The sequence below is a fragment of the Lactuca saligna genome, chromosome 9 (assembly GCF_052625555.1).
Source record: "Lactuca saligna cultivar CGN05327 chromosome 9, ASM5262555v1, whole genome shotgun sequence".
Taxonomy (NCBI): Eukaryota; Viridiplantae; Streptophyta; class Magnoliopsida; order Asterales; family Asteraceae; genus Lactuca; species Lactuca saligna.
The window spans coordinates 32,823,096-32,845,262 of NC_136425.1; the positions used below are offsets into that span (position 1 = coordinate 32,823,096).

The 22,167-nt window shown below is 30.1% G+C and overlaps 1 protein-coding gene across 1 annotated transcript; it reads right to left on the bottom strand.

Moving 5' to 3' along the window:
• Positions 1-7,030: 7,030 nt before the first annotated feature.
• LOC145014030 (U-box domain-containing protein 29-like) lies at positions 7,031-8,528 on the bottom strand. The gene has a single exon (XM_078972382.1). It carries the CDS (start codon positions 8,421-8,423, stop codon positions 7,194-7,196), a length of 1,230 nt encoding a protein of 409 aa, XP_078828508.1. The 5' UTR covers positions 8,424-8,528; the 3' UTR covers positions 7,031-7,193.
• Between the last annotated feature and the right edge of the window lie 13,639 nt (positions 8,529-22,167).

Below are 22,167 nucleotides of genomic sequence, written 5' to 3' on the forward strand. Positions count from 1 at the left end.
CTACCTATAATATAAAAATCTGAGTGGGTCAGGCTTGGGAGCCTGGTGAGCATATAGGGTTTTCAACCCACAATAATAAAGTTATTATGTTTTATCATCGAACAATTAACCCAATTACTTGTCCCTGTTATCTTCTTTATTTCTTAAGGATTTACCCTAAGAATCATTTATCACTCATTCCTAAGGATTCCTCCTAAGGAATAGGCACGAAGTCACATCGTCGCCAGGGTTTTTACAACAGACACTAAGTCCATAGCTGCCAGGGTTTATACATGTGCTAAGTCTATAGCTCTCAATTATTAAGAATCATCTTTCATTCATTCCAATGGATTCCTCCTAAGGAATAGGCACAAAGTCACATCGTCGCCAGGGTTTATACAACAGGCACTAAGTCTGTAGTTGCCATTTATCAACAATATTATTTGCAGGAGTACACATGCAACACATGACAATGGGTTTTTAGAGTACATCTGATGAACATATAGATCACACACTTACAGGTTGCGAGACTACTAGTGTTCCACGAATTGCCTAGAATAGTCCATGGTTGTCATCCATACTCTGCTAGATGATGGGGCCATCGCTTGGCTCATCGCTTGGCTCGTCGCTTGGTACATCGCTTGGCTCATTGCTTCTCACCATATTTTATCACTCATATATAATCACTCATCTTTCATTGATCATCATTTATCTCATCTTTAATCTACCCATATTTTACCCATCATAATTATATACATATACAATTTAAATCATTTAAAACATGTATAAATCATTGATTCAACATCCATCTCAACTAAACAAATAATATATATTCACATAACACGTCTTTTATATAAAATACTTCATATTTATGTGTAAGATGAAAGTGACTATACACTCACATGATAAGACGGTGATTGGACAACACTTCGTCCCTTAAAACAATATTCTTCGATGAAACCAGGATGTTTTCTCAAAAATCGGGCTTCACGCGGACAGAGTTTTGGCTCGAAAAGTCTTTTTCTTGGGATCTTCGGGCTTCAAGACTTGTTTCGGGTATTAGGGATGATATAATAGGCTTGGGGGTAGTTTTGCAATATAGAAGAAAGTATAGGGGAGAGAAAATGAAAGTTGTAAACAAAATTCGGAAGGCATGGTTTCTATTTATGGGGGGCTGGCTCACGAACGCAGTGCGTTCATAGGAACGCAGCGCATTCCGGTTGGTGTGTGGCTTTAGACGTGTCAAGATGTGAAATACGTGTCCACTGCATGCGAACGCAACGCGTTCTCTTCGGAATAGCTTCGAAGTTTGTGCCCAGAACTTCAAAAATTCATATCTTTTGCATACGAACTCCGTTTTTGACGTTATTTATATCCACACGTAGGTGAGATTATACTATACAAATTTCTTTTAGACTCTGTCGGCTAATTTTGATTTCATTTTAAAATTATATTTTTAACATATCGAGACAGGAAAAGTTCGTTAAAATTTCATAACTTCTTCATCTGACGTGTGTTTTCGTCTGTCTTTTTTTGTTAAACTACTGTCGACGAGATCTTCGATTCTTGTTTAGGTTGTGTTGGTTAAAAATCATTCGATCTATAATTCGAATTTCGAGCTGCATACTGCTAGTCCAAAACTTGGAAAAATCATAACTTCCTCATACGAAGTCAGATTTGAGCGTTCTTTTTATGCAAGCTCTCGATTTAATGAACACTACAATTTTTTGTTTAGATTACTAGGACTAAAAATTGTTCTATCGTAAATTCACTATCTACATTACACGACGCCGTGTCGGTTCTGTAGCAAAACTTCGACATGTCATTACTTCTTCGTTATAACTCAGATTTCGACGTTATTTATATATCCGGAATCCTTGTCACGACCACTACAACTTATTTAAGATTATTCGTTCTAATTAATATTCTATCAAAAAGTCATTTTCGACACTTATCGTCTCTTAATTGACTAGCCCGGATCTACGAATGTTAAATCAAAGGATTTCCTCGTAACACCTTGTGTTGTCTTTTGCGCTTCTATTCAGTTTTACATTCTAGTTTTTCATAATACATCCCATCCATTTTACTAAATTAGTTAAATATTTCTTGTTATTTTTTAAGCAAAGCATTATACGCACATACAAAATAGAAAACACCAACTAAAGATCAAAAGCAACATCATCTTCCTGAAAGATGCTTTAAGACAGTTCTTACCTCGTAACAATCTAAGAATTATATCAAGGGCCTAAGAATCCTGGGGGGGGGGGGGGGGGAGGTCAAACCATCCAATAAATATGTATTTTGATGCCGATTTGGAGGATGACCAAAACATCATACAAGGGTTGAGTGTCTTCCATGATGTGATAGGGATGGCTAGCCTTCCACAATAACAAATCTTAATATTCATTTCAGTCTTTTGGAGATTGTATACATGTATACAAAGAAGAGAGAAAGAGGTTGAATAAAGGTTTAGATAGGTGGGAGGTTTGAAATTTAACGTTACTAACGTAAGATGAGGGAGATAAGTAAAAAAGAAAATTTTGCCTTCATATAAGGTGCACACTTGGGGAGATAACGACCTAAATTAGACGGAAGGTGAAAAAGGACCATCTATGATGCTTTTTGAAATCATAGTGTAAATTATGAAGCGTTTATGAAACTTAGGCACATGAACACCTTACCACTTTTCGTTAACTACGAGGTCTGTTTTATAAAATTAATCTGTATTTATAATCAAATAGGCATCCTTAATTTTGTTATAAATTATAATATTAGCAATGATATTTTTATCACATATATATGCTTTTAATTAGCAACATCTCACTTTTATCATTTACCTAAAATTATTTTGTATCTTCACATAAACTTATATCAATTTCCATTACCTTTTGATGGAGCAAGATTAAAATAGTATTGCCCAACATTATAGATGCCTCACTTTTATCATTTATCCAAAATGACTTTGTATCTTCACAAAAACTTGCTTCAATTTCCATTATTCTTTGATGGATCAAGATTAAAATAGTATTACCCAACATTATGAAAGCCTCAGTTTTAATTCCATCATAGGCTTCATTTGACCGAATGTTGTTGCAATATGTGCTCAGGCCACCGGGTCTTCTGTGTTGGATACAAATCAGAGATCTAGAGGTGATGCCATCAGCGTGTATCCGGTGAGATACCTAAGCTACAGTCACAACAAAGTCGTTAGAGTTGCCGCGTGGATTGTGCCCCATGAGGAAGCTCTGACGATCAAGTTAGATCTGTTGGTAGATATGAGATGGTTCTACCTAGCTGGAGAGAACCATCTTAGTGTGTAGAGTGTATGTTAAGCCATGGAGGGTCTAAGTTAGAGAAGGTGACTAGAAGCTTGTTAGAAGCTACCTCCTCAAGGAGGAGGAAACATTCTATTTATATGGGACGATTAGGTCAAGAAAGAATTAGGTCAGGCCTTGGGCCAACCCAACTCAGACCCAGCTAGCAAGTAGCTGGGTAAGAGCGCCCAAACGCTAGGTAAGAGCCAGGCGCGGGCGCCAGAAAAGACTGATAGGATAGCACCAGGAAAGGCTGGTGCGCCAAGTATTGACATTTGGGCCATGCTAATGGACCATATGTTAACAATTGCATAACTAATTTGAGAAATTTCTTATTTTTAGTATTGGTTATTTTGATCTTTTCCAGCACTTACTCTTAGATGCCAAATGGGTTCTTCCTCCACATTTATTTCATTTTGCTTGACATTTATTACAATATGTACCTTTTGAAATGCATAATTGAAATGTTGAATTCTTTTAGGTATTATTCATTTTGATATAGGGATAATGACTTGAGAAGGTAATCAACTATACCCTTTGTAGATATTTGGTCACTTAACTTTTTTGGTGCACTGTTAACCCTTAAACTTGTTCTTTTGTTTAAAACATACCACTATTACCTACAATAGCATGTAAAACATTTTTGGGGGTCTGAGTTCCACCTCCAGCGATATTTCTGACATTTCTTACCTCTGACGACATCTCCGATCGTCTTCTCCAGCCACATCAAATCTGGAATATGTTTTTGAGTTATTGTGTTTCTAAAATGGAGTTATTTGAGCATCTTGTTATGAAATATGAAAACAAAAACGAGTTCTTGATTTCATTTATGCAAGAACTCCAGATCTACCATCGTTTACCAGGAAAATCAAGTTTTAAAAGATGAAATCGTTTTCAGTTGTGTTCAAAACTCAATTTTGGAAGATGAAATCGTTTGCGGTAGGTTTTTGAAGCTCGGGTTTTTGTGTGTTCATGTTTATCCTCATCTGAGGTCATCAGGTATGCAAATTTGAAGGATGAAATTGATTTCAGGAACACATATATGAAAGAGGAAATCGTGGGTTCATCTTTATCTTTATCAGCTTCGATTTCAAGAACACAACTTTAAAATCGAGGTTTGAAGCTAGGGTTTTTGTGTGTTCATGTTTATCTTCATATGTGTTCGTTTTTTGCAAATCTTTAGGAGGAAATTGATTTCAGGAGCACAAATTTGAAGGAGGAAATCGTGGGTTCATCATTGTTCATCATCTATATTAACGAACCTACAACACCTTCGAATAACATCACAAACATCAGAAATCATCTCCACTACCACCATCAAGAACTATCACACCTACACCTATGTCTTCGTTTACCATCAGTCGAACACCCATGACATATTTTAAGTTCATCCATGGTAATTCTTTCGAGTTTAAACCCTTCATCCATGGCAGATTTGAACTTTGTTTCTAGAACCCTTCATCTTCCTCGAACCATAACTCATTTCTGAGATAAACAAACTCTAACAAGAATCAAATATTTGAATCATTATGTGTGTGTGTTCTGGAAACAAAAGATAAGAAAGAGAGAAACAAGAAATCCGAAAAATGTGTCCAGAACTCATCACGCCGGAAAATCTTTTTTGGCCGGAAAAGATAACCAGAAAAATAATATTTGGTTGGAAAAGACGTCGGAAACTAAAACCCTCTATTACCGGTCATAATGATATATTTTAAACGAAAAACAAGTTTAAGAGATAATAATACACCAAAAAAAATTAAGTGACCAAATTTGTACAAAAGATAGAATTAGTTACACTCTCAAGTCATTGTCCCTTAGACATATTTAATATGGTTATATATATATATATATATATATATATATATATATATATATATATATATATATATATATATATATATATATATATATATATATATATATGTTTCCAAATATGTTGTTTTCATATATTGATGGTATCTATTACGGTAGCATCCATGGAAAAAAGTTTTTTGAAATATAATTTGTTGAAGTCAATTCTTCAAACTATCAGTACTCAAGAAAGATTGCATGCGTTTGTCAATTTTAATTATTAAAAATTAATTTCATAGTCTTGACTATCATAAAAATAATTGATTGAAAATCAATTTCATAGTCTTGACTATCATAAAAATGATTGATATTTTTGCTTATAAAGAATACATGGAGTTTCATGTATCGCTTTAAGTGATTTTTGTAAGTATAAAAGAGGATCCCTATAATGAGTTTGATATTATCTTGGAATTAAAAAGAATCTATCCATTTTGCGACTCTTAACAATTCTCGAGTTATTTATTTTCATTTTCCCTTAGTATGTATGCACGATAAAAAAAAAAAAAAAGTAAAACGTTTTGGCTAGGAATTGTGAATATGAATATAGAATATCAAAGATGCTAATTGAATAGGATTTCTAATTGTGTCACAATATTCTTGTCACCAATAATTGAGTACATATCTTTTTCAACGTTTTGTTATATTGATCCTATCGTTGAACTCATCTCACACTACTGCAAATATCTCGTCCAATATTCTAGGGAACCTTTCGTGCAACACACCGACCTAATATTCTCGTTGTATGCATAATGCATGAGTTCACAACCTTAAGGATCCAGGATGTCAGTGTGGAATGCTACCAATATTACAACCTACACTTCCTAATTTTAATAATTATAAATTAGTTAAGTCAAATATGTCAAATACCATCACTATCGAAAAAAAAAAAAAAAAAGACGCATAACAAAAATAAAAATTCAAAATGAAGACAAAGTTACCTTTATATAAAAAAAATATATCAGGAATTGGGATGAAAACTGAGTTTTGATAAATTCGTTTGGATAAATGTAGGACCATGCAATCATTTTTCTTGAAATTTATTTTCTTCTTATGCATGGGGTTTTACAAATAATTTCTTAAGATGATCTCTTATTTAAAAATAAAAAAAATAAAAAAAAAAACCTCAAATTCTTAGACACTAAAAAGTAAGCAATATGTGATTGATGATTCGTATTGGAATGTTAAAAAATCTATTAAGAGTTCCAAAAGTGATGTTTTATGAGTATTCACATTTATTCTATCTGAAAATTGGATAAGAACAAAGAAATACGATTTTGTGCTAAATATATTTATCGATTGAGAAATTAAATTGATTCCTACTTTTTATGCCTACAAATGTTCCTACCTAATAAAATTATGACAAGTGTCATCATTCCATATTTTTTTAACTAACTCATTAAGGTTATATTATGAATATATCAATTACAATTAAATTGAATGATGATTTGTCATAATTTTAGTTGGTAAGAATAATTGTAGGCATAAAAGTTAGGAGGTAATTTAATTTCTCCGATTGAGAAATTAAATTGATTCCTACTTTTTATGCCTACAAATGTTCCTACCCAATAAAATTATGACAAGTGTCATCATTCCATATTTTTTTAACTAACTCATTAAGGTTATATTATGAATATATCAATTACAATTAAATTGAATGATGATTTGTCATAATTTTAGTTGGTAGGAATAATTGTAGGCATAAAAGTTAGGAGGTAATTTAATTTCTCTTATCGATTTGATCTCAAATTGATAACTCAGCCCGAAGCAGACTAATCAATCTTATATAAACGTTCATTTTACATCACTGAAATTGTACCAGAAACACCAAAATAATTAATAACCAAATGACAACAAAATCAAGAATAAATAAATAGTACTTGGATCTTTTAAAATGCAATTTTTTGTAGACAAAATTACCAATTTCACTATTTTCATTTGGGAAACAATTTGTGATTGTATCATTTTCTTTTGTACAAAATTTCTTGATTTATATCATTACACTAAATAACAGTGTGAAAAAAAAAAAAAAAAAAAAAAGTACAGAGCGATTTAATAAGGCGTAATGTGAGTTGTCCGAGTCTCGTAACTCGCCAAACATGACTTTGAGTTAACACGGAAAACCTTCACCAAATCCTTACACATTTGCCTCACGATGGCAGAGCAGTTACTCTGCATCACCAGCAACACCTTCGTCAAGCCGTTGCTCCCCATCGCAGCTTCCTGAGCACTCCGATCTCTCGACAGGTAACACACATTCCATATCACGACGATTCCGTTCTCCGTCGCCGCCGTTGAAACCTTCATCAGCCGTTGTACGACGCCGGAGATACAGTTCTCGTCGTCGGATATCGCCACCCGCCCCTCCGTGTTCGTGGATACCATTTCTAGTACCTTCATAGCTTTTTCCATCGCCGTTACTGTATTTTCAGAACCGGACAGGATCCGTCCAGCGGTTCTCACAACCCCCAGCCGGAGGAGCTCCTTTTTGGCCGGCCTGGATGTGGAAATCGCGATGATAGCGGCTAATCCGGCATCAATTGCCGTCTGATTTGTTAACGTGTTGGTAAGATGACAAAGCTCGTTTAATAAGCCTTTTTGCTCGGCGATTAGTCTTCGAGATTCGTAATCGAACAGGGCGAGTGATTCCAAAACTCTAGCGGCGCTAATTCTTGCTTCAAAGTGGCCTTTCTGAAGAACCAAAATGAACGGCGAAAAGAAAGCATCATCCAAGTTGATTTTCTTTAATCGTTCTTTGACTTCTTTTGTAAATAGAATCAGATCCAAAGTGGTAACCACTAATTCAACGACTTCAACTTCATTGCTGCTTTTCAGAATCCTCGCCAACATTGGAAGGAATCCCTCCGAATTCGCCAAGGATTCTCTACCTTCATCAGAGAATTTTGCCAATTCGACGATCTTCGACAATGAGCTTAACAAAACTTCATCGGTTTCTTCGCTACTGATCAATTTTCTAATGGACTCAATGGCTAAATGGTTGTTGAAGCTGGCCTGTGATTGGGGGCAGAGGAGATAGGAATCGGACCAGAAGCGAATGAGGCGGCGGAGGGTGAGGTTTGGGACGACGTCTGTGGAATTGAGGACTTGCATGGTGGCGGGACAGGTGTTGTGGCCGGATTCCAGCCATTTTTGAATGCTGGTCCGATCGTAGGTGACGCCGGTGCAGAGGCTGACAGGGGATCTCATTACGTCCATTGATATTGGGCACTTGAAGAAACTGGGAACACTCAGATATAAATCGTTCATCTTTTCCCTCACCATTACTGTTTCTTTTTTCTGTAAGAAAGAATTTGTGTTTGTTTCTCTGTGGGTGTATGTAAGAGAGAGAGAGAGAGAGAGAGAGAGAGAGAGAGAGAGAGGTCGGAATATGAGATACAGGGAGTGGGGGTTTTGAAGGAATGAAGGAGTCAAATCGTCAATGAGATGATATGACGTCGTTTACTCAACGATTCATTGTTCTAAATTTGGTAAAAAAAAATTATGGCTAATTTTTTTTGTGAACGTACCAAAATGAATATTAGATAGTAAAAATATAACTAACTTGGTTCTTAAAAAACAAAAAAAATAAAATGATGAGATCAAATTTAAAGGATGTCGGATGTTTGTTTGAAAAACACAATCTACTAATCAAAAAGAAAAATATAAGAAAACCACATTAAAAATATTTATTTGTAAAAATAAAAAACTATTAAAAATATGGATACATATAAATATCTAAAAATATCTAAAAAGTATATTTGTAGAAGTGGAATCTTAAAAAAACAAAGTTGTACGTAAAAAATTAAAAATAAAGTAATTAACAAGATAAAAAAGTTGTTTAAACCATATAAAAGCAAAGTTTGTAAAAAAAGGACAAATTTTAAACAAAAAAAGTTAAAGTTTTGGCAAAATTGAAAGAAAGAAAATTAGGTTTGTAAAAAAAATAAAATTGGGTTAAAGTATACAAAAATAAAAATTAATGGGTAAACAAATAAAATACGACTAAAATGGAATGGGTAATATGAAAATTTCAATCAAAAGATAAAAGATATAGTTTTGGATAAACTGTGGAATAAAGAGAAACCACAAGACTAATATTGTAAGAATGTAGCATAAAAATTGTCGCATGTAATTGATAGAATATATTACCATTTCAATCAAAACAGAAACCACAAGATTAATAGAACGTTATATTATACTTACTTACTATTTAATTGATTATTTATTATCATTTATTACTATTGAAAAGTATAGTTAATTATCTCTAAATATTATTAAAAAATAACCTTTAATTTACTAATGAAGCAATCAGATCTTTGATTGTTTTTCAATCATATGTTTTCCACTATTACATTAAATTGATCACATCATCTTTTCCAAATAGAATTCAAACATAATTACATTTAATTATATAATTTTTAAATTCAATAATTATTTTATCAATTGAAACATATCATTTTATTTATATAGAAGATATCAATTTCTATAATTAATATTCTTTCTAATTTAATTCTTTTATTTATAGCTTTTGGCTTCAAATTTTAAATCCATTTTTTTTTTGAAATAACTCTTTAAATAAACTAATCATTAATTTGGTTATTAACCTATAAAATCTAATATAATCCAATTAAATCTGCAAAATATTTGAGAGTTAAAATTAAAGACACTATCATTCATAATTTATCTCACAGAATATCCCACGTAAAATAAATCGATTTGAGATAATGATTTGAATTTTAAAACTCATAAAATAAGCAAGTCAATTAACATGTAAATTTGAATCAATATAACTGATTTTTTTTTTCTAGATTAATAGCCTGAAATCTCCAAGATGATATCTTAGGATCCAAAAATTTTAGAAGATAATGATTTGATTATTCAAAAACACCCTATATATATACGATTACATTGAAGTTGTCATTCTTACGATTTTGGATTGAGTCCTACAATTTACAGTGTTCTTCTTTAATAATTTTCTTCTTCATTTCTTTTTTCTAGGTTCTTTCTTTACTTTGTTCTCCTTCCAATTCTCCAATTTCTTGCATTTACTCTATCTTCTTATTACATGTTATTATTGTATTTATGTTGAGAGGCCATGAAAAAAATTAATCAATCTACTTTAAGCATATTAGTTTCATTCATATCTAAATATTATTACAAGAGAACCATTAATTCACCAATGAAGCAATCAGGACCATTGATTGTATTTCAATCATATGTTTTCTACCCTTAGATTAAATTGTTGACATTATCTTCCCCAAATAAAAATCAAACATAATTACATTTAATTTTAGAATCTTTAAATTCAACAATTATGTTATCAGTTGAAGCATATCATTCTATTTATATACGATATATCATATTTTATAATTAATATTGTTTCAAATTTAACTCCCTTATTTATAGCTTTTGGTTTAAAAATTCAAATTCGTTTATTTATTTATTTATTTTTTAAAAAACTCATTAAATAATCATATCAATAATTCGGTTATTAACCCACAAAATGTAATATAATCCCATAAAATCAACAAAATATTTGTGAGTCAAAATTAAAGTCAATATTATTAATAATTTGTTTTCCAGTATATCCTATGTAAAATAAATCAGTTTGAGATAACAGTTTGAATTTTAAAACTCATTAAATAAGAAAATTAATTAATTTGAAATTTTGAATCAATATAATTGATATCTTTTTTCCAGATGGATAACCGAAAATCTCCAAGTTGATATCTTAGGATACCAATTTTTTGGAAGATACTGATTTCCTTATTCAAAAATACTATAGATATATATATATATATATATATATATATATATATATATATATATATATATATATATATATATATATATATATATATATATAAACACACACATAATTACATTGAATTTTTTATTCTTACGATTTTGGATTGAGTCGTACGATTTATAATGCTCTTCTTCAATGGTTTTCTTCTCCATTTCTTATTTCCAGGTTCGTTATTTACTCTGTCTCCTTCTTCTTCTCTAATTTTTTGCAATTAATCTGTTCTTATTACCTGTTATTATTATATTCTTGTAGAGATGTCATAAAAAAAATTAATCAATCTACTAGAGGAAAGATACGTGCTAACATTTTGAATTTGTATTACCCTCCAGAAACCAATCATAGTCTCATAGACCATTTCCCACATATCTTAATAGGTCTTAGCATTCCCTCAAATTCAACTACAAGAAGTCATGGATGTACTTCTTGAATCAATCATCTAAACTGAAATTCATTTGTTAGTTAGATGCAGTGACCAAAATGCAAGATTTGTGAAAGTTCATTATTATTTATTAGTGTTAACCTTTGGTAAATTATGAAACTAATATTATATTTTTGTTCATAACAAGGCTTTTTTTTTTGTAATAATTTTTTTTGATCGTAAGATATGTATATCTGATTAGGTGTAGCCTGAAAAATCATATTTTATTCTTATAAGGATAAGATGTTTTAGAAATTGACCAAACTACAATGTTTGAGTTTGATTTTTATGGCTATGGCAATGCACTTTAATTGTAATGTTTATCAAATTTCTTTATAGAATTTAACGTTGCTAGTACATATAACAAGTTATTGTTGCTTTTGGTTTTATATGACCAATATGAAAAGTGTCATATGAGCCTTCGTGGGGGTTTTTATACCGAACAAAGTCAATTTATAAAGCTACTACACAACATGTATTAATCAATGAGTCGTATCATGTTGTGGTCAAACAAATATCACGTGGATCATTTTTGTTAAAAATTATTGTATTAAAATACCAAATTGCTCTAATATAAATATTAAATATTTTTATTTAATAAGTTTGGTTCAAAAACTCAAAATGAATCTAACTAACATTTTTTTTATTAAAATTTCACCTAAAACAATACCATCTATTAATGTGATGTGTATTTAATTTATATTTTTTTTGTTTAATGCGTGTCATAATCTAGTTTAGTATATATTAAATTGTCAATATATTATGAGAATGTTTCATACATCTAAAACCCTTATATTTTAGTTTTAAACTATTTTTTTTTCTTTAACTAATTAATTATTTTAAATATTGTTTTTTTATATATGAAACACTTATATATTAATATCTAGTGATAAATATTTTAAATATTTCATATTAAACTATGACGTGTTTAAAAACAACTAACAAAATGAGGAGTTTTTATAAAATATTTTAGATAGATGTAGAATAATATGTTAAATTTATTAAAAAAAAGTTATTGGAAAAGATTAACCATTAAAAATACTGTTTAATTACAGATCAAAATTAATAGAATAATAAAATGACAATGATATTAAGGATAGCATAGGTTTACAATTGGAATTGTTCTAGCAATTCAAATAAGGTTAAACATTTAAAGGAGCAGACAATTCGTGAAAATAAATAAATTTGGCTTATATTGTTCTGAACTAATAACTTATTTAATTAGTTTATTTAAGGGTAAGATCCATAAAATAATTAAGTTTTACAAAAATTTGATTTTAATATATATATATATATATATATATATATATATATATATATATATATATATATATATATATATATATATATATATATATATATATATATATATTAATTTTGATACTTCGTTTACCAATTTGTTCTGGTTATGATCACTTAACTAGTCAACCAAGCATGACATGATAACAAGATATGATGATGACGTAGCATTAATTCATATCTCAGATTTGGGTTTCAAAGTTTTTAAAAAAATTAAAATATAATGATTTTTGAGATAGTTATCTAAAATATAGTGACTTTCATGATGTTTCAAAAATATAATGACTTTTGTGATAGTTATCCAAAATATAGTGATTTGTTTAAACAAAATTTTTTTAGGATAACAAATGTATTTGAAATAAGTTTATTGGCTTGTACATGTATAGACCATATTGATACTTAGAAATTGCCTTCAATCTTTGTACATGTATAGATCATATTGATACTTAGAAATTGCCTTCAATCTTTTTAGGTGGGAGAAATTAATAATTATTTTCTTGTTAGTAATAACAAGTCAAACTTTGAAACATGGCCACTATAATATTTTAGAACATTACTCAACTTTGACACCTAAAATATGATGTCACCGTATAGTGTCACATCATCATCCAATGTCAGCATACGACGTTATTAAAAGTGCTATTTCAACATGTCATGTTAGTTGAAAACCAATTTGACTAGTAAAATACCAATGTGTCTAATTTTGTTTACCAATTTGAGTAAAAAAAAACACTATGTAACAATCAATTTTTGTGAAGACTTACTGATATTTGTGGATTTTTCCTTTTATTAAATTTATATTTTGTGTGATATATATTTTAATTGATTCTTATAATGTGTTAAATGGTTATAATAAGCGTTCATGTTTACTCTAAACTAAAAATATCATCATAAAATCTCTTAAATTAAGCACAATATAGTACATGACTAATGTAAAAAAAAGTCCTCAAGCAGTTTGCACTCCTTAGCCGTGTCTATTAATGCCTCGTATTTTGGTATATTTTATCATTTTTGACTTTTAATAGGTTTTGCACTCTTTAGTTTGGACATGTAAGCTTAATTCACGTCACACCTCCGACGAACGGTGGAAGCGTCAGGCGGTGCGAACGTGGAAATTGAGACATATATATATATATATATATATATATATATATATATATATATATATATATATATATATATATATATATATATATAACATAACACAAAAGTATATCACAAACATTATTTTTTATAAATTATTCTAGGATTACATGGTTTTAAAAAGACAAGCACACAACATAAACATCACTAGAAAGATAAATAGAACTAAACTCCAACAAGCTTCTTTGAAAACATCATCCTCTTCGGCACCACAATCCTCCACACTCATCTTCTTGAGAATACATGTAATTTTAAAAACATCAACATAATGTTGGTGAGTTCACATGTTTTTATAGTTTTCGGCTTTTATTTGGTTGTATTAATTTAAAAATTAGTTTTCTTTTAGAAAAAAATTCTAAAGTGTTTTATCAACCCTAGCTTATTATCTTTTAGGATATCTAACAATTCTATATTATTATCTTTTAGGATATTTTATTAATCCTAATTTAATATCTTTGTAAGATGCTTAACTAATCCTAATATATTTTATCTTACTCTAAGGTGTTCCTAATGGTAGTCAGATAAAAGGTTTTTGTAATGTATTAATATGAGCCCCCACAATCGACGTTGTTTGACTAATAATTTGCCCCGCCACGATGCTTCATCGGACGTCGAATAATGAATAATAAGAAAGTTATCCTATCGGGAATGTAACTAGTAATCATAGGTGGGGTTGTCAAACCCCGTATAGATCTATACGTTTCTTTCTAGCACTCGCAAGATTACCGATTATAGGTACCGGGGAATACCGAATTTAATCAAGGCCTTTGGATGAATATTAACAGCTCACTAATGCATTAACATTAGGTATACATCTCTTAGACTAAATTACACGAATGATCCCTATGGTTTGTGACAATTTGCACGTTTGGTTCCCAATTTTTTTTTTTTAACTCGGAAGGTCCATACTATTTTGTTTTTGTTGCGTGTTTGTTCCATATCTTACCTAAAAAGACTACTTTTCCCTTGATTTTTTAATTTATTTATATAAACACACCCCAACCTCACTTCCAACTCATCTTAACTTACTTTACCTACCCCACCTTATTTAGATAAATTAAAAAATCAAGTGCAAAGTAGACTTTTTACGTAAGTCAGAGACCAAACGTGCAACAAAAACAACCTGTACGGGTCTTCCGAGTTAAAAAAAAAAAAAAGTTAGGGACTAAACATGCAAATTACCCCAAACCATAGGAACCATTCGTGTAATCTTTCTCTCTCTCTCTCTCTCTCTTTTTTTTTTTTTTTTTTTTTTTTTTTTTTTTAAATCTTTTATCCTTCCTAGGAATTTCCTATAACTATCACAATATAAATCTTGTATCTTATATTTGATAATAATAACTTTTGATCTCATAGTTATTTTTTGTGTGTGTGTGTGTGTATATATATATATATATATATACACACATACACACACACACATACACCCTAGTTATGGTTATTTGAAAACATGATATTTGGGTAGAGTAATAACTACGTATGGTACATATCCCTATATTTGATCACTATAACTTTTAGGTACTATGTTATCTTAGATATTTAGCCATTATAACATCTAGGTATTATCTCTTCCTAGACTATCGGGTATCAAAACTCTTAGACATAATATCATTGCTTGCAGCTAGACACAATATCTATACCTACATTATCCTAAGGCTTTAAGCTTTAAAATGATTTGATATTTTTATAAATATAAACATATTTTGATAAAACCATTTAATAAGCATGTATCACCCCCACCCTAAATATTTAAAATAGTGAAATAGGGGTCGTGAACTCACCAAGTTACGTGAAACCCTTAATGTAGGGTTGAATCAGGCTCGTGACTTCGATGACTGCTCCTAAGGGCAACTACTTCGAGAAGAGAGTAAGAGTAAATAAGAGGTGTGCATAACTGGAATAGAAATGCCCTCTATTTATAGTCACGAATTTGGGGTGTGTTGCGCGACGCAAATAACTGTGCGTATCATGCATAACAATCGTGGTTCCATCCAGAGAAGGCCACATGTTGGTCACATCACTTGCAATCTGTTCAACCGATCTCTAAGTACCGTTTTGATGTAATTAATTTTAATTACACGATTGATTTCTATTTTATAAAGCCATAACTCTTCCTTTGGAGTCGGATTTTCACCAATCTTATATCCTTGAGATCACGTTAACGAGTACTATCCAAATATCTTAACCTGCTTAGAAAACGGTACAACTTTTCGGATGCAAAATTTTGAGTCTAATGGACGTTTTAACAAATAAATATAATGACACATTTGATTCTTATTATCTAAAAAAATCAAATATTACAATAATAAGTTATTACATCTAATTTACTACTCTTTCCTAATGGTGATCAGTGACGGAAACCTCTCGGTTGTCACACTTCACTAGTTATGTGATGAGTTTTCTAGATTACTTTTATATATTTTTAGAATTTCACATAACAATTATGGGCACATGCAACCTAGAAATTCTATGACTTTTCTCAAAATAACAACATACTTTGAAAAACTAAATAACCCTAGATAAAATTGAAAATTACAAGGTTTGGTTACATACCTTATTGCTATTATCATAAATAACAATGTACTTTGAAGAACCTTTCTTTGGAATGCTTTCCCCAATAGTGTGGAAGCCTCTAATGTGTCACACCCAAACCCAAGGAAACCCTATGATCAAAATTTGAGAGAGAGAGAGAGAGAGAGAGAGAGAGAGAAGGATTTCGAAAATTCCTTGTGTTGTGTAGGGTTTTAAGCCTTCTAAAGGTCCTTATTTATAGTTATAGGAAACCTTGATTTGAATTCAAAACAATAATATTATATTGCAATTCGAATTACTTTCCATACAACTAAGGAGGCTTCCAGAAATCCTAGAAAGGGCTCCTCGAAACCGTCTCTACTATCGAGGTTCTACAATGCATCATTATTCAACTTTTGAACAATTGCGTTCTAATAACCCTTATACCCATTAATTAGTTATAATTAATCAAGAACCATTAATTAATTAATTCTTAGTTAATTAGTTATTATTTGTAATTAATATATTATTCATATAATATATTAATAAACTATCTCTCCCTCTCCCTTTATTTCCTGGTTTAGTATTATTTACTAGATATACTAATTTAGTTAAAACCTAAGATACCGTAATCATACATTATGTTGTTCAAGAAAAAACAAGTCTCCCTCTATTTCCTGGTTTAGTATTATTTACTAGATATACTAATTTAGTTAAAACCTAAGACACCGTAATCATATATTATGTTGTTCAAGAAAAAACAAGGCCTAATGGAAAGTACCAACACGTCGAGAGTCGAACTTGTGACCTCCTATAAAAATGTCCAATGCCTCATCCAACACGCTACACCTTGTTTGATGTTTTCATTTCCAATTTATTATATATAATGATAAAATTATATTATTATTATTATTAATGTATAAATATATTTTTAGAACGTAGTCATATGTATTTATATATTTTAAAAATGCATTTATATGTATTTAAAGATTTTAAGCATTTTCATATTTAAAAGTATTTATATGATTTAAGAACATATCTGTATGTATTTATACGTTTTCAACATACATATAAATTTTAATATATATATATATATATATATATATATATATATATATATATATATATATATGTGTATGTGTGTTTTGTTTTTAAGTACATATACAAATGTGTGTATATGTATTTGTTTTAAAAATATGTGTATATAGAATTATAACTATGTATATATTCTAAAAACGTATTTATACATATTTACACATTTTAAAAACGCATTTCATATTTATATGTAGTTATATATTTTTAAAAATGCATTTATACATACTTATACTTATTTAATTTAAAAATATATTTATACATTTAAAAAATATTTTTTATATTGAAAACGTATAAATACATATAAACATGTTTTTAAATTGTATAAATACAAATGAATACGAGACATGTTTTTAAAATATATAAATACATATAATTACGTTTTTAAATATGTAAATCCCTTTAAAAATATATTTATACGTTAAAATAATAATAATAATAATAATAATAATAATAATAATAATAATAATAATAAGTATTATACATTATAATTAATGAGTTAAGAATATATATTCACAAATTTAATTTAACTTCATTTATAATTAAGCAAAGGAGTTACACCTAGTTACTGTCATGTTAGACGAAATAGTGTAATAAGCACCAACGTGATATGTTATGTTTATAGGCAACCGAGTAACTTGTTAAAAGAGAAAAATGCAAAAATTAAATAAAAAACACAAGTTTAGCGAACCTAAAATATGAAGAAGTGTAAAACCGAATATATATAAACAAAGTTGAGGACTTTTATGACATTAACTGTATATTACAAATAAAAAATACAATGATATTTGATAACAATAAAAAATACGATTTTTCGAACAATAATAAAATAAAAAATATGATTATAAATAATTAAATTAAATTTCAACTAAACAAAAGAAAAAATCTTTAACTTCGATAATATTAATTACTTAACAATAACAATATATGCTCATTTTCGTTGCAATATTGTTGATTATATATGTTAAATATAATTAATTTTTTATTTGGTTAATTATGAATCAAATAATCTTGAAGCTAAATAAAAACCAAGGTTCTAAGTCATGGCTCCGCCAAAGCTTCAAAACTTGTGTCTGCCACCAAGCTTTACCAAAACACCGTTTTAACTTATATGTATATAAAATAGAATAATAGTTGAATATATATATATATATATATATATATATATATATATATATATATATATATATATATATATTAATTATATACAAAATTATAGTCTTAAGTCACGCTTTATTATCGACGTGGGTCGCCAATAATCGGAAAAACTTAAAACTTGACATTGAAGTCAAGTTACGACTTACGCCTTAACTTGTTTAGAACATTGATAAAAACAAATTAAAAGCTACATCAAAGTGGTGGTAAACGTAATGATTGTAAAATGTGTAAATATGAAAAAAATTTGTAGCGGTAACGTAGTGATTCTAAAATTTTTAAATATGAAATAAATAATAAACAATAACCAACAACGTTGCTTGTTACGATTAAAAACATTTAGGAACAGTCATTTTTTTCAACCATCATATCTTAGTTATGGCTACAACTTTTTGCTCTCTTAACTCGATAGAACGTGACATGATGGATGTACATACATATGATACACGATCATGAATTCCTATCCATTTCTTGTTAAATACTTTTAAAAACGCTTGTAAATAGGTTTTGCTACAAATTATAAGTTAATTAGTATCTTATCTTCATCACAAAACCTTTAAATTTAATTTATATTACTAAATAACACAGTGACATTTGGCTCCACGTATGTTGCATGTGGTATTAAATAAGAGAGAAAACAAAACGTGTACAAGGGCCCCCATCCCCCAACGATGTACAAGGGCCCCCATCCCCCAACATGCATCCGTTAGTTGTTTTGTAATAAAGGAACGGAGTAGTGAGTAGTGATTGATTCATTGGAAGAGGTAAACACAAAACACTTGTGATATGAGAGATGCTGCACGAGCAATATCGGTAGGAATTTCCTAAAGCAAGGTGGACCATGATTGAATTTATTGGGGTTAGGTTGATCTTACTTCCATCTTACTCATGCTTTGTTTTCACTTCTTCAACCAATCAATGCCGGCCCCTACTAGTTTTTATTTATTTTATTTTATTTTTATTTTTGGAAAAGAAAGATTACTATATTTGTCCAATAAGAAAAGGAAACTGATTCGTACACAACACTTTTTTTTCCATACACAATAATTTGTGCTTTAAAGTGTTGTATTGTACAACTTTATAATGCAAAAAATTGTTGTGTATGGCAAAAAATTGTTGTGTACGAATCACTTCCCATAAGAAAAAGTAGAGAACAACCAATATGACATACAAACCATACACTTGTACATATCGTTAGGCTTGTAATACTGGTGATCGACATTAATACAATGTGTTACATCATGAAATGTAACATCACATGCACACGCTAAGATATTATTTGCTTCGGACTGGCAATATTATTGGTGATTTTAGTGTCACAAGACATTTTGTGTTATTGGAACTAGTATGTGAGTTAAGAGAACTATTATTTGTACTCTATATTATACATTTTGTGAATGCGGAGTGTATGCATATATAAGGTTGAATTATAAGTTGGTACGGCAGAATGACGATGGTCAAAGGGGTCGCGGGGTCCAAGGGGAAAAGTCTCTAGCGGTGAGTGATTATGATAAGATTGACAAATCTCATCAGTTTTGGAAACCATTAATTAAGCCATTAAATATGTGATTCTCCTAACTAATTTAGAAGACGGAAACCTTAATCTGTCAAGCATAAATATCACTCCACTATTGAGTTGTCGATGCACCATTCGAAGCACTCTCTTTCTATTCTATAACAAACTCAAAATTTGTTTGGCAATTTGGATTGTGCTTTTGTACCTAGAATCATAAGTGTTCTTTTAGATTATCCTAGACTAGATTTCATGTAATCCAGACATAGGGTGGAAATATCAGTTTAGTAAGCGACTTTACGCGATCCATTAGGAATCCGGTTCTCCATCGTCACCCTACTATGCCTCCAACAATCAAATTGATATCTCTCATTTGGTGGAGATGGATGAATCAATCCACGACTCGACCACAACGTTCACCAAACTAGACAAGTTTGAAAACAATGATTTTAGGCGCTGGCAGAAGAAGATACTTTTCATCTATAGTTGAATTTAGTTTGCATACACTCAAGATATATGGAACACAATATCAACAATTTATTTTAATGAGAACCCCTTGTCATCAAACTTTCGGGATTGGATATGTTTCATACATATATTTTTAGCTTTTCAAGTATCTTTCAATATGAAACATCTATCTCATATAAACATGCACTCCAAGTGTAGATTGTTCATATAAATGAATAAGGATATGAATCATCATGTCAAAGAATGTTAGGTGATGCACTAATTCCAAATTACATAATGTCTTTATCAATTGTTCGTGTATAACAATGCCTATCTCAGTGATAATGTTGTTGCTATAAATGCACCTATCCTGACGACACATCGTTTTTGTATATAAGAGATGATAGACAAGCAATCAAACCTAAAAATAATATTATAAATTATATGTCGATTAGTTGCACATAATAAATACGAATATTATTATAAGTTACTAAGTTTCGTCCCGAAACTAGATTGATCCTTCACAATTAGATCTGATTATAAGAAAGGTAGAAGGATGACTACCACGTTGTGTTAGAACGTTGTTGCAGACATCTTAAACAAATACAAGTAACTGCTTGGTTTCACTAATGGAAAGCAGGTCGAATCTTTAGGGACACAACCTAATGGTCGATGCCTTTTCGCATAAGGCACATACTAGTCAAATGTATAAAATAATAAGGGGGTGGGTTGTAGAATTAAAACTAAAACTAGCAGTGAAAATAAACTAAATAAAATTCAGTAAATAGAAAGTGTTTATGTTTTGCTACGACTTTCCTAATTATGCAATCAATACAAACCTGGTTATTCAAGACACGTTCTATCTAAGCTGATACTAAAAACTACTAACAAGTTCTAGTAAGTTCTCTTTAACTCCAAATCCCTTCATATATGGCATAATTTTCAGACTGGGAACTTGCATAGTAGAACGTCAAAAAATAGGTTTTTATCAGATGACATTTTCTTCAGGTTTTTGAATCTTTTTCTTTTTTCTGGTACCCTCAACAATCATCTCTTCTTCCTTCCCAATCTTGCCTTTTTATGTGAGATCCTTTATAGCTCCAAAACTAAAATTTCTGGCAGAAAATATCTCTCGCATAAAATGATTAGAAAACTCACAACAATACTCTAACAAATAACTGCTAGTACGTAGGAAGTTAATAGAAAGATTATCAGTTGGAATTTCAACATCATTTATTTTAAAGTTAACCACATGGCCATCCAATTCCATTGAAAGTGTGCCATTAAAAAAATCCACATTGTCCATGTCCAGAATATAAAAATCAGCGGAAAAAATTAACTCATTCATTTGGAAAAGAACATCCTCCAATACACCTTTTGGGTGCACTGTCGAGTGGTCAACCAACTGAATGATAGTCCAAGTCTTTTTTAAAGGTCCTAGCTTTAATTTTTCAATAACAAATAATGGGGGGACATTAAGTGAAACACCTAAGTCAACCATGAATTTTGGAAAAGTTAGGCTTCCCAATTTAAAAGGAATCGAGAAAATTCCCGGATCCTTGCACTTTGGAGGTAAACATTTTTGTAAAATTGCAAAAGTATTTTTGCCAGCTTTTATGGTTCCATTACTTTTTAACCT

Bases quoted from the DNA above. Each gene is read 5' to 3' on its own strand.
- LOC145014030 (XM_078972382.1), bottom strand. From the start codon at position 8,423: ATGGTGAGGGAAAAGATGAACGATTTATATCTGAGTGTTCCCAGTTTC.